Source organism: Biomphalaria glabrata, chromosome 14 (genome assembly GCF_947242115.1).
Source record: "Biomphalaria glabrata chromosome 14, xgBioGlab47.1, whole genome shotgun sequence".
NCBI classification, from domain to species: Eukaryota; Metazoa; Mollusca; class Gastropoda; family Planorbidae; genus Biomphalaria; species Biomphalaria glabrata.
This window is the reverse complement of record NC_074724.1, coordinates 11,622,796-11,637,599: the sequence shown is the minus strand read 5'-3', so window position 1 is coordinate 11,637,599 and position 14,804 is coordinate 11,622,796. Positions and strand designations below refer to the sequence as shown.

General features: G+C 34.2%; 1 protein-coding gene across 1 annotated transcript; it reads left to right on the top strand.

The window, feature by feature from the left end:
* The first annotated feature begins 309 nt into the window (after positions 1-309).
* Positions 310-12,381, top strand: LOC106077961 (uncharacterized). The gene is made up of 14 exons (XM_056011166.1): positions 310-459; positions 1,306-1,410; positions 1,571-1,666; positions 2,498-2,602; positions 3,376-3,521; positions 3,910-4,007; positions 4,384-4,478; positions 4,606-4,752; positions 5,051-5,134; positions 5,448-5,547; positions 6,350-6,538; positions 7,089-7,340; positions 7,987-8,089; positions 8,936-12,381. Exons 2-14 carry the CDS (start codon positions 1,318-1,320, stop codon positions 11,886-11,888), a joined length of 4,461 nt encoding a protein of 1,486 aa, XP_055867141.1. The 5' UTR covers positions 310-459; positions 1,306-1,317; the 3' UTR covers positions 11,889-12,381.
* The last annotated feature ends 2,423 nt before the right edge of the window (positions 12,382-14,804 follow it).

The following is a 14,804-nucleotide window of genomic DNA, read 5'->3' as shown; positions in this document are numbered from 1 at the left end:
ATAGCAAGACAAAAAAGGATTATGAATGTTTAAAATCATATTTGGCTATTTCCCCATAAAATTCTAAACGATAGTGAATCGGAGATACTAGATTTAAATAGATCTAGAGAACTATTTAAAATCTCGAGCTACCTGTAATTTGTTTTTTCTACATGCCAATATAGTTTAGTTTAATAATCATTATTTCGTCCGACCGACCATTTTTCCTTGGACAGTTCTTTTTTTTTCCGGAGGTTGTTGGCTAAAAAAAAAGGTCAGACCTAGGTCTACAATCAAAGTTGGCATTACTTCCGTCGCGGTATGTTCGAAAATATCTGTCTAGACTTGTTTGTAAACAAATTAGACTAGTGTCACTAGATCTGTATACCAACACTTAGCTAGATTTAGATTAGGATATTATATCTAGATCTACATCTCAACCAAAAAGGATTTAAACGATGTTCTTCATTTTGTAACGATGTAAAAGATGTTTATCTAGATCTATAAATGTTGATTATTAGATGTTAGTGTTTGAATTGAACTGGTTGCATTGGAAAACAATCTCAAAACCAATTTTCGATAATTCTTTCAAAATTTTTATTTTAATAATAATATTTATTAAAAATTATCTAGATCTTATCATCTAGTATGATCTAGTATAATAAACATCCTTAGCAGCCTTTCTATGCATACTACCAGCATATTTCTTTTTATGAATTTATCTCCCTACTAATATTGAGTTTTTGTCTCTTGCAAGATCTGAAGATGTTTTAATTAAGACTACATCTAGAGTAGAGTAGATGATGATAGATGATAATAGATCTAATTAAGAGTTAAGAGTCATTTAGAATTTAGACTCATTTCATTCACTCACTAGTCACTAGATCTAGTCATTGACATTGTTACTTAATGATTGTTTTCCTATCTACATCTCAGTCATCTGTGCTACTCAGAACTCAAATGAATAGTTTTTCATTCATTTCTAATATCTAGTAAATCTAGCCTATTATTTATTAGACTAGTCACTATTATACTATTCATACCATTGACTGCTTTTAATATCTCTTTCTCGATATATATATAATTATAATATAATATATATATATAGTCAGCTCTTTAAACACAGAAAAAAAAATTAGCCTAATATTTAATAACATTCAAATTCAAAATAGATTATTATATGATTAGACTCTATCTATATTTATATGTTTTAGTCAAATAAAAATTTCTTAAGTTGATATGAATTACTGCATTCACTTTTTATGATTTCATATATATATTTTAAACACTTTGACTTTAATTAATGTTGTTGCTTTGAAATTGCAGAGAATTACTAAAATGCGTGGCCCAAAATATAGACTCAGTCCCAATGAAGTAGAACGTCTAGTTAGAGAGGAAAGAGAACGGCGTAGGAAGCTTCGTATTTTACAGGTAATATTATTCTTTTAAATATATTCATTAAGGAAACTATTTCTGTTACACAAGAATTTTTCTTTTCTCCTTACTGTTTGCATTTTTCCTAATAGATTATAATAAAAGATTAGCAACATTCTATATATCTATACAATTATAATGGACTTTTTTTTTAAAGGTGAGAGAGCAAGCAAAAGCGAATGCAGCTTCAATTAGAAATGACGTTAGACGGGTCAAGGACAAGCTTCTTCAAAACATGGCAACAGAAATAAAGGTTAAAAGATTTTTATATATATATATTATATTTTATATAGATATATTTTATATGCCTTTTTATTGATTTTATTATTAAATAATAATAACTTGTAATTTTCCAATTGTATTCTGTCACTTTGTTATTCAGCATTAAGCTTGTAAACACAAATCTCACTTTTGATAGTCACTTTAAAAAAAAAAAGAGATTTAATTAGTAAAGAATGGCAATATTTTGTATAATACCTCTGTGTTATGAAGACCAATTCAGGCATCCGTTTTTTCCTCACTGGCAAAGAAGAAAAGAGCTGAAATCAAATTTCTTTTGAAAACGACAACTGGAAAACTCTTAGAATGAGTGTGAGACATATTAAAACCCTAAAAAAACCTTGTCAATGCAGGTACATGTGCAATAATAGAGTATAGCCTAAAATGACTCCCCCAGCAGACTACCACTTTGTCTGCTAAATTGTGGCAAAATGTGCAGGTCACACCTGGGTCTGCATGTCACATGAAATATTGGACAATTCTTAATCTTCTGATTTGTATATAAGAAATTTGAAAGCTCCCAACAAAGCACATGTACTCCAGATGTCTCTAGCACTCTTTCTTTACAGTTTAAGAGTGTTCTGTCTAGTTCAGACATAATATATATATATATGTTTTATAAATATTATAGGAAATTTTTTGTCTTGTATACAATGAAGTTTCAAATTACCTTTCCTTCACAGTGTAGGGCTTTTTTTTGCTTTCATTTATTTTATTCTTTTTTGTTGCTCTTTATATTTTACATGAAACTTTTTTCTTTGCCTCTTTTCATTAAAGATTAAAATTAATATTTATCTCATAATAGGAGCAACTGGAAGCAGAAAAAGAGGAGAAACTGAAGCAACTTGAACATAGATATGAAAATACATTGCATAGTATTGGTGAAGGTCATAAAGAGGCTCATATACATGTACGTATGCAGAGAGAGACATTTTATTCTTTGCCAAGTAATGTTGAATTTATGTTGATTTGAATCTTTTTTAAATTGTTCTTATCAATAAAGATTTTGTAAATAAGGTGTCCGAAATGTGGTTCAGAGTGCTTAAAATTACTATTTTTTTAAAACTTGGAAATATATTTTTTCTTGCATAATGAGCTGTAAAAACATTTTCAAGGTAAAAATTTACGTTTTTAAAGACTTTAAAACGTAATCTTTTATTTCATCAGCCTGTATCCTAATCATTCTCTATATAATGTTTAAGTTGACTTTATGTGTGATAGAGATAAATCTGAGAACTTGATATAAAAGTATCTATTTGGTATATAAGTGACTTCCAAACACAGAAAGACACAAAGATAGCGACACATTTCTTATTCCATACGCTAGAACAAAGTTGTACAAGTGCTCATTCTTCCCTAGTGCCAATAGAGAATGGAATGGTTTGCCTGAAACAGTCAGGAAAACCAATGACTTAGCAGAGTTTAGGTCATTGATTAACATGCATGACTAGATTGATACATGAAATGTGGTGAAAGTAATTAACTTTTTTTTTTTTAAGTAACGTCTGTAAGATAAGAACAAGGAGATATATATATTTGTTTATTGAATGTTTTTATTTTGTGTTAATTGTATGCCTCTTGTACTATCGAAAAGTTGAACTGTAAAGTTGTAAGATGCATAGGGATATAATGAAAACATCTATAGTGTAAAGCTGTGAAATACTAGACTTCTTTAATTGGCAGGGAGATATAGAAAACAGAGCTGAGAAACTAAAGAAACAAAGAGAAGAGGAACTGGCTGCCCAGGACAGATTTAGACAAGCCTTGGACTTAAAGAAAAGATTAGATGCAGAGAAGGAATGGGAACAGAATAAACATGTTCTTGCTAGGTAAAAAGTTTTTTTAGCCCAGCATTTGTAATGTCCAAAATATAACATTATGTAACAATAGACCTTTAATATGTTTTTTACTGATTTAAACCTGCAATACATATAAATCTACATATTCTTCATTGACATTCTAGTTACTATGGTGGTTATTTAAAAAAATAAAATTTAATTTGTGTGCTATGTTTAAAATATTGCTTTTTTATATAAGTCTTTGATGAGAAAAAAGAACAACACAATGCTAAGTGTCAAGAACTAACATTGTTGATGTTTATGTTCAATAAAAACAAGCTCTAGTTTAGTAACTGAAAAGCATTACATTGATTAGAATTAAAAGGTTAAAATAGATGTTATTCAAAATCTTAGGAGTATTTTACTTTTCATTTTACAGGAAAGCTGCTCTTGAAGTGGAAAAAGAACGAGCTTCTCAAATAGCTTCATTACCACCCCCACCACCTGATATATCTGTAGAGCTTGAGAAAGCAAAAAGTAGGTGGCTCATCTGCTGTATCAATCTCTCCATGTCTGCTTCACTAGCTGCTCTGTTACATAGAACTGAAAGAAAATAAAATGAATTTAAAACTAAAGCAAATAGCCACTTTTGGAGTTTCATATGAATGCATACAGTATATTTCTTTTATATTTTACAATAGTAGTTTTCTATAAGTTTACTAAGAATAGACAATAGTAACATTCGCAGTTGTTGAGAAAAGTCACCCAGATTTGCTTTAATATTTTAATAACCTGTTTAGCTTGTAATTTTGACAGTACAGTAGTGCTTGTTATTCTTTCTAATCTTTATATTCTTTTGCCTGATGCATGAATTTTAAATATACTTGTTATTGTTGTTTTCTATTACTTCCAGAAAAACCCATTCCAATGATGGACATGAAAGCATATGCTACCACACACTTCCATATACCCGACTACCATGTTGTTAAAGCAGGGCCCGAGGAACAAGTGAGTCTTGTTTTTATCATGTTTTTATCATTCCTGCTAAAATATGTTTTACTGCAAGGATTGTAAATTTTTTCTTAGCATTTCTTAGAATTTATGAGACACATAATGTATTGGTATTCTTTCTAAGGGCATGTACAATGCTAAGAAGAGCGCAGAAGAAACAGACGTCAAACTGAAGCAGGATCTTCAGGCTTTAAAACGTTCAAAACATGAGCAGATTGAGAAAGCCCGTATCCGTGGCAATGAAGCTTTGCAGAAAGAGATGTTGAAACATGTATGTTATGATCTTAATGATTTTTTTTTTTGTTTTTAAATTCTGTTCTGTTGCTTTATCAGTTAGTCTATATAGAAATGATCAAGAGAACTAGATGATATTAATATTATATTTTTATGTTGTTAATTGTAATACTGTACACATTATTTTTTTCCTTCAATAGATTTACTAATAGTTACTGAAGTTCATTTATTTTCATTGATTGTTATTATTTCTTCTGTTTAATTTCAAAAGGATTTTTCTTTAAAAATTAGATGTAAATAATTGTTGTTGTTTTTTTCTGTACTTCTGTCCTCAGGACCTTGGAGATATGTTGAAAGATTTAAGTCTCCTACAGAAGAAAGATCGACGTAGAAGGCAAGGCATTGTCTCTGACCTTCCTGTAAGTTTTTTCTCTTATTCTTATGTATACTTTACAAACTTTTACATTACAAACTTTCTGTGCATTTTGATTGAATGACAAACCTGGAGCCTAACTTAGTAGGACATTAATACAGTGCTAGAGGCAAACCTATGTTTAAATATCTTTTTGTTCTGAAGCAAAATTACTGATGTAGGCTATTATTAATTTTGTTGGTTTGCAGATCATCAGGATATTTCAAAATAAATGTAGATCTACTTAAATTACACTAAATTAAGTAATTGGGTGTAATGCTTTCCAAAATTAATTATCTATTGATGCTTACTCCCTGCAGAAGCAGGTGTTTGTACCTCCAGAGAAATGTCTAGAAGAGAGACAAGAGAGACAGAAAGAAATGGAGTCTAAGTTTGACCAACTTTATCTTCAACACTGTAGTAAGTTGCCTTTATATTTATATGGGCTTAAATTTAGTAATAATCTGAATAGTATTTTGATAATTGTAAATACTATACATTTTAACACCGCTAGATATAATGTTAAAATGTCTTCCTTCTATATTTTTCTTAATTTCTAGATTCTACTTTCAAATTTTAGGCTCTTTCTCCTGCACTGGATCATTACTTTTGTTATTATTAATGTCTAGTCAGTTTAACACACATTAAAATTTATTGGATTTACAGTCCCATTGAAGGCGATGTGGCTGAGTGGTAAAGCGCTTTGCTTCCAAACCGGGGGCTGGGGTTTGAATCCTGGTGAAGACTAGAATTTTTAATCTTGGGATCTTTGGGCGCCTCTGAGTCCACCCAGCTCTAATGGGTACCTGACATTAGTTGGGGAAAAGTAAAGGCGGTTGGTTGTTGTGCTGGCCACATGACACCCTCGTTAAGCGTAGGCCAAAGAAACAGATGACCTTTACATCATCTGCCCTATAGACCACAAGGTCTGGAAGGGGGACTTTACTTACTTTTACTCTTACTTACAGTCCCATTAAAATCAATGACTGTACAGCGCCCCCCCCCCCCCCTTCATTCATTCATTGGCTATACAACTATACAGTCTGCACAGAATCTTAAGTTTTGCTTTTGGAGTCATTCAGATTTTTGTTTGTTTGGTGCTGTTATATCAACATTAATGTACTGGGGGGGGGGGGGTGAAGGGAAGTAGAATGACTCCCTAGGAAATTGTGTGCATAATCAGGAATACATTAGTGTTGTATCTTTTGATTACCCTGTTTAGAAGTTGATGTTGAAGATCTCCATAGTATGAGTATATCAGAATACCTCACCACGACAGACTCCATAGAAGACACTGTAGCCCTAGATGCCACCCCAGATATTTCCATCCCAATGTCTCGCATCAACCCTGCTCTCAGAGACCTCACGAATGTAGCCAAACAGGCAGAACCCACGCAGTTAAAAAAACCTGGTAAACTTTCATTACATTTTATTTTTAGAATACTAGATCAGCAAAGTAATGTTCACATTGGCTACATTTTTCTATGCAATTAATTTGTCTCTCATTTTGTCTTTGCACTTTTTTTTCGTAATTAATTATTTGATAATTATTTTACAAGAAAAGGATATTGATTATTTATTCTGATTTAAATATGATTGTCTACAAATATTTATGTATATTTTTTAAACTCTTTCTCAACGTAATTATTTTCCTCATTCCAATAGAATTATTCATTTTACTCATTTGTATGTTACTATCCTGTTATGACTAAACTTCAATAACTTTTTTGTTTGTTTATCAGAAAATGTTATAGTTGGTATCCAATTATAGGGGAACGCATGCTCTTTTTACACAACACAAATTAAAGTTTATAAACTCAAAAATCAATTTAGTTTAATGGAGTCAAATCAATGTTGGCATAGTTAATTAGGAGAGAAAGAGTTAACAATCAAATATGATCACCATAAGCTTGCCAGTAAGTTGTGATATGGTAGTAATTGTGTATGTTTTGTCCATGTAGAAACAGTTCTCAGGCAGCTTCTCAACCGCATCAAAGAACAGAGGGATGACAGCAAGCTCATCACCATGGCTAAGGATGCAGGTGGGCCTCATTCAGCTGCAGCCTCATCTGCACCACAGACTGAAGACAAAGTTGTTGCTGAGTCAGATGGACAAGGAGTCTCCTCCAAACCTGGCCCAGTCCAGCATATAACAAGCAGTTCAGATGAACAGGTTGTGGACGTTCAGGGAACAGACAAGACTGAACAGAAAGGTCATTTAGTATGCTTATGTTCATTTGTTAACCTCAAACCAAACTGTCTCAGCAAACAGAAATGATAGAATAAAAAAAGAAATTTGGTGTAATGAAGATGGCACTATTTTAATAATCTGACTTCTGGTTTCCACCTCTGAAAAGCTTTAAAAGTTGTAGTCATAATTCTCATCTAAAACCCAAATGAACAGTTCCTAGTCCTCTATCCTCTGCTTGGATTCTGCTAGTTGAAATAAGTTTCTGTTTTATTGTGAGAAGCTTTTGCATGTAAGGGAGATTTAAAACAATAACTTTTTTATTATAGATTTCTAATAAAGATAGAAATAGGCGAGTGTTTCCCAAACTGTGTTCCGCAAAGCCTGAATAGGTATTCCATAAAACTACTGGAATAACTAACTAGTAGCCTAATAAGGGAATTAATCTCTCTTAAAAAAATAAGCACTGTTTTCCACTAAATACTTAGAACAAGTGAGGTGTTTGTTAAGGAAAAAGTTTGAGAAACACTGAAATCCCTCTTTTATGAAATATTTTATTATCTGTAACAAATTGGCCTTCTGCATTGCTCTTTACTAAGCCTCATTCATAGTTAGAATTTTATTTTCAGTTTTTATTTCAGGAAGTGTGTAATTATTTTTTATTTTAACAGGCAATGTATTTGAAGAGAAGGCCCTGGCTGATCCTGACAAGATAGCCATCAGTAATAACAATAAAATGATTGAAGATCTTTTGAAAAGAATTCAAACAATAGAGTAAGTTTATGCCTGTAGAGTCATACCTAGGATTAGGGTGAACCAAGTTTATGAGTGTTGTCCAGGCTTACTAATGTCTTGATGTACCAGCCTTCATGTTTCGTTTTTGAATCATTAACTTTGTATAGTGACTTATATGAAGAACTTTTATCTTTATAATGTAACCAATAAGTAGTGTCAAATAAAGGAAAGCTTGTTTATGATTACACCTTTCACATAGAATATCTATATTACCCGATGTGTTACCATTTACTTGTTTATGATTACACGACTCTCATAGAATATTAGATACTATCCGGTGTCCTCATTTACCAAAATCCCACTCCAGTAAAGATGTAGATGATAACATTGTTCAACCATAATGCAGTGTCAGGTTGCAGAATGTTAATAAAATGTTTTTGCTGCTTAGAAGGTAGGAAATGTAATTACAAACACATTGCTTGAGATTTCAGCAACTTTCTAGTTCTGTCTTGCTTAGGAAGAGTATAAATACAGGGGGCATTTTTGTTTTCAATTGCTTCATAAGTTTTAAGTTTGTTATTATGTTAATTCTGTTGATTTGGTTATGAATCAATTATATTATGCATTCTAACTTGGAATTTTATGACTTTGATTTGGATTAATTCTTAAACTCTAATTTACCTTGCTGCCACATTTGTTGAGTCACTGAACCTAGTGTTTAGAAATACAGAATTGAATTCACTATCAAACGCCATGATTTACATGCATTGTTTATATTTTTAAGTCAGAATGTTGTATAATGAAATAAATTTCCAAAATTTTACAGCTGTCATTCATATAAAATTTTCTCTGCCTTCACTAAGATAATTTTTTTGTCTTTTTCAGAGAACAGAAACAACAACTGGCTCAACAGTTCCAAGCTCACAATGGCTTCTACAACAAACTGGTCTCTGATGACATTGTCAGCTTGGACCAGACTGACTACTCCTCTCTGATGGAAGTAGACATCAAGTCAGGAGAGGAAGTAGCTGAGGCTCCTCAGTCAAAGCTATCAGACAGTTGTTTGCCTGAAAAAAAGTTGGCTATGGGAGAAGTGTTTCTGAAAGACATGCATAACTTCTCAGGTCAAGGCATGGCCAAAAGGTCTCAGCCTAATCAGAATTTTGTGGATTCAAAGCTTTTTAATGATGGCCCATGGTACAAAGCAGGGACTTTGAGTGATGAAGATTTGAATAAGAAATTTATTTTGCATGAAAATAGGGTCACTTTTGATCATAATCCATCCTATAAGTACTACGATCAAGCTCCAACAAGAGAAGGTCTAGACAGCAGGTTTGCATCTGTTAAAGTACCACAGAGACCAGCTGTAACTTCAGTAGGTATGACTGGAGTGAGTTGGTCCCAAGCTGGTGATGCAGGAAGTGTGACACAAAAATTAATGGACTACAAAGAGAAGGTAAAGGAGAAACAGGCAGTGATGGATGAAGAAACTACAAGACGGGTTAGAGAGTACCAGCGTAAATTGTTTGAAACACATGAAGAGCGTAAAAAACTTTTAGCTGAAGTCAGGGCTGATATAGAAAAGAGGCGACAAGAGTTGAAACTGGACGTGCCTTCTGTCAGCAATGAAGACATGAGTAAATCTTCATCTTCATTCAATCAACTTCCCCCCACTTACTCAGAGGCCCAGGGCAAGGCATGGGAGCCAATCAAACCTTTTATAGCCGAGCCCAGGCATAAATTGGTTACATCTCAGGTATCAGATGATCGATTCTCTCAATGGCTCTACAACTCTGGGCAAAGATCTATTCCAGCTCAGCTCAATAAAGATGAAAAGAAATCTGAGGATGCTGCTGGAACGAAATCAGACAAAATCAGAAGATCCCTTACATTCCCAGAAGGGGATGACTCTCTCAGTATCACCTGGAATGACACCCCAGCATCAAAATGTTCACAGGACCTCAGCAACAACTCTCGGTTATATTCAAGTGAAGAAGACCATGGTAGCCCTATCCTATCTGACAAGTCAAGGCAGTCAGACAACAAAAGTTTCTCCTCTGTGCTAGTGGCAAGGGCTGCAGAGAGCAGGAAAGAATTCCAGCTAAGGCAGGATGAGCTCCAGTCTCAACTATTGGAAATTCAGAAACAGAAAGATGCCATTCAAGAGAAATACAATGCTGGCCAGATGGTACTCCAACAACAGCAATTGGCACTGAAGTCCAAGCTGGCACAAGCAACTGTAGGATCTAAAGAAGAAATGAGGACTGGCCCTGCTGTGCTTAAAGCAAAACCTGGCCAAGTTTCTGAGCCTGTTTTACACAGAAGCTGGGAAACGTTTTCTGGTTATGGAGAAGACTTGAGCCCCGTAGACATAACTGGTACCTATTATGCAGTTTCTCGGCCAGACTCAGTTGGATTTAATGGAAGTCGATTGAGTGACACGACAAGTGGAAGACATAGTCTTGGTACACCTGGCAACCTGTCTGCTGACTCATACTTGGCAGACATTTCTTTTCAGAAGATAAAGTCTGCAGACTTGAAGGGTTTGCCCACATCAGCCTTCATCTCAAGAGATTCCATCCAGTTCACCAACATGCCAAAGCCTATACCTGTTCTAGGAACTTCACAGCCAACCTGGGCATCTCTTCTGAAGTCATCTTCTGCCACCAACAACCAGGCTTATCAGCAATCTTCCATGCAAGACTTCACCCAGCAAACTGCAGCACCTAGCGTACAACAGAGTCTCTCTGGATTTTCATCTTTTTCAAGGTCAACTTTGGAAATGTATCCTACAGACCGCTCAGCCAATTTTGAGTCAATACAAGATGTAATGAAAACTCTTGACAGCCAACTGTCTGTACAACCCAACCCGGGATTATCAGATCACCAGCCACATGAGCTGAGCACTATTCTGGAAGTGGACACACCACTATCAGTCCCTGGAAAGCAGTCAGCTAAAAGACAGGCAACCACCATGTCAAACAGCCAGTCCTCAAGTATCAGTGGTAGCAAAAGTATACAGTTCTTTTCTCTCGTGCCAGATTTCAAAGTGGACATCTTCAAAGAATCTTACACTCTTCCTGCAAACAGCAATGCCAACCCTGGCCTTCAAGGAACTGTTTTCACTTTATCGAGACCTAGAAGTAATCTTCAGATTAATGAACCAACTAGCAATCAAGGGTTGATCACAGACATTGGAGATCAAATACTTGTGGGCTCTAAGCTCGGAGCTAAACGAACATTGAACTTTTCAGAAGATCCCAACTTACTGCCACGGCTTGACATGAGTGATGTTGCAGAAGAAGAAGATTTGTCTTCGACGACAATGCCACCCTTGGTAAATTTAACTCCAATTAAACCATTAAGCCAAGACATCAATGTCAGTTTCCAGAATGAGTCTCTGTCCAACTTGGCAGACACAACACCATTATCAAACGATAGGACCACCAGCCTGAATATCACCGGCTTCAGTGACTATCTAAAATCTACTGCTGGAGAAGAAGGCAGCACAGCAAGCAGAATACTGTCTAACCAAAGTTTTCAGGAAATGCCCAACTCCAGTGGCCAAGAAACTAAAAATGATGACTCTACCAATCCAAAGGATACCAGTAGCCATGATGATCTGATGATCTCAGAAACCCTTAAGCAAGCTCAGGAGTTTGACACAATGCTGATGTTGCGTCTGCAGCTGCAATCAAGAGCTGTGTTTGACAACAGCACCAATACCACAGCCAGTATCTCTGGGATCTCTGACGGCTTGACTGCATCAATCACTGCTGAGCTGGAAGAGATCACAATATCAGAGCCAGCTACAACAGATGCTGAAGTAAATCAGTAATACATCATTCATTTAACCTAATACATCATTCATTTAACCTAATACATCATTCATTTAACCTAACAGAAAAAAAAGAACATATTAAATATGTTTATAATGCAAGTGAAATATCTTACATTACATTAGACATTTTCTGAGGTTCTGTAACTTTTGTACCAGTTCAAACTTATAAAACAGAAGTCTAGCTATAAAACACTTTGATATATTGTATAACAGTGCTTTATGTATTATAATATATATGTAATTATGTATGTGTAAATATTTTGTGTGTACTGAGATGTATTTTAATGATCATTGTACTAGTAACTGCACTATTATACTTAGCGAGGATTTCTTTTTAATTTTAGGTCAGACTATAGTCCTGCCAATGTATTTTTTTTTTACATTTATTTATTTTAAAATGTTACTTTTTTAAATAATAAATTAACCTTTTTTTTTTTGTCCTAGGGAAATGATTCTTCTTTTTCTCTAGTTTCCATTAGATTTAGAAAGTCAAGAAATTTTAGTTGTTTTTTTTTTGGGGGGGGGGGGGGGGGGGGGTAGGGGGGTATTTTGTTCCTGTTTTCTATAACTTATGAAGCAATTATTTTTTTACTTATGTCATAACAGTTTTCATTTCAAAAAATCTTTTAATAGAATTAGTGAACTCCAAAGTTTAAGGAAATAAACTTAAGACCTGATCAAAGGTCGATTTCATTTTTATGTAATAGGATAATAAGTTGTTTCTTTTATATTGTATTTATTTAGCATCTGATATATTCTCACTTTTCCTATTGTTGTTCAATCATGAGCACTTGTCAGTTTTTCTCATTCTGTGCATGGTCTATTATCACCAGACATCGTTAGTTTAGTATCTGCAAGTTAAGGGTAGTAATACAATGTTCATCTGCTACCCACTGTGATGACACTTAATTCATAGAAGGCACTCAATAAGAACCACTGGTGAATATATGTTTAATTTGAAAATGGTTGTTAATATATGTTTAATTTGAAAATGGTTGTTAAGCTGTCCCAACAAAAGCAAGCAACCAACAAAATGTCTCAATCCAGTTTCACTTTATTCAATGACCTCTAGCCCATACACTTCAAAACCCCTCAAATCTTCAGTCCTCTGTCCTGAATGTTCTATGTAACACCACCCCCCCACACCCCAGTAACAGCATTTTCACCTCCTCTGCTATTGGTCCCTGGTCTGACACCAAATAGTTTCAATCTTTTTGGGTTTAAAAAAATTATTATAGTTTAATTCAAAATGTTAGACTCAATATAGATATTGGCGTTTGCAACTTATGGAACCATAATGAATATATTGTGATGATTTCTATTTATGTACTTAAGAATTGGTCTCGACTTAACCAAAGGCAGAATACAAATATTAGTTATAATGACTTAAAAAGATAATTAACTGCCAACTTAGTCCATCTCCTCAGTAATTTTGAATGTCATGCTGTGATAAAATGTTGATACTTTGAGCAAAGTTTGCTTTCATGTCTACTTTTAAACTTATTTATATTTGAATTAAAATATCATACCATTATTTTGTTCATTTTTTTTTTGGCAACATTTTCTTTTTGTTTGTATAATTTTTGGCATATGTTCATAACACATACAGAAGAGGAAAAAAACATGATCACAAAAATGATTTTAAAAAAAGTGTTTGGGTCAATTAATAGTAATACTATCTTGAGGGCTGAGGGTAAATCCTCAAAAACTTTTGAGTACCTGATGCAGGGCCGGATTTAAGTAATTTGAGGCCCCCAACACTTTTTCAAAAGCTTAAATGAAAAAGCCATATTTTAGAAGAAAGAAATATAGCACTTGTAAATTAATTTTTTTTTCTTTTTTTTTTTTAATATTTAATAAGCATATTTTAGTATAGGGCTAAAAAAAAAAGTTATTGACCCCTGGAGGGTAAGGCCTTGGGTTTACTCACTGCCGTAAATCATGAGCTGGATTTATATATTAAGAGATACGCTACCACACTTCTTAACCATGACAGTGCTGCCACCGATAAAAAATGCAAACAAAAAAAATGAAGAAAGACCAGCGTCTGTTTTCATATTACGCAGTTGGTGTGAAAAGTCATTCACTGATTCCAGGCGGCGTTTAAACAAGAAACCATGACCTTGGTGCTGAACCCAATTTCCAAGATTCCGATTTGTTGAGTGACTCGTACAAATGCTCTTTCTTCCCTAGTGCCATTAGAGAATGAAATGGGCGGCCTGATTCAGCCAGGAAAACCAACGATTTAGCAGAGTTTAAGTCATTGATTAACATGCATACATACATAAATGCTTATGACGTAATTACCTTCTTTTTTTTTGAAATAACGTCTGTCATATATTAGATAAGAAGATATAGATAGTGTAACTCGCATCTTTTTTTTTTTTTTAATGGAGCTCATTTCCAGCACCTGCGTTGCAACGCAAACCTTTAGTGTAGACTATTTGTTAATTTTTATCTAATTTATTTTGTGTTTATTATCTTAGTAGCCAGACAGCCATAGTGCAGAAAGGCAAGCACTGGAACAGCAGTTACCACACTAATTAACTACCCATGTACACCAAACAGCCCAATGGTCTTACTGACCGATGCCAAAACAGTCCTTCAAAGCCTGAAAAACTCGAATACTTCCTATGTAAAGCAACTCAGGACAGCTCTTGTAAACCTTAACATCTACCGCAAGGAAACTGTTCTTCAATGTATTCCAGCACACATTGAACTAGAAGGCAATGAAAAAGCAGACACACTGGCCAAAATGGGAAGAATGAACAAACAAATGAAAATCCCTCTCTACCCAGAAGAAATGATGAAAATAATGGAGAGTAGAATAAATGAGAATTGGACCAGCTCACATCCTAATTACAAGTAAAAGGACGCCTATTATGAGCGATCTCGACATGACCAACGTATAAT

Bases quoted from the DNA above. Each gene is read 5' to 3' on its own strand.
- LOC106077961 (XM_056011166.1), top strand. From the start codon at position 1,318: ATGCGTGGCCCAAAATATAGACTCAGTCCCAATGAAGTAGAACGTCTA. The intron at 5,548-6,349 runs GTAAGTTGCCTT...TACCCTGTTTAG, and splicing joins ACTTTATCTTCAACACTGTA to AAGTTGATGTTGAAGATCTC. The intron at 7,341-7,986 runs GTCATTTAGTAT...TTATTTTAACAG, and splicing joins AGACAAGACTGAACAGAAAG to GCAATGTATTTGAAGAGAAG.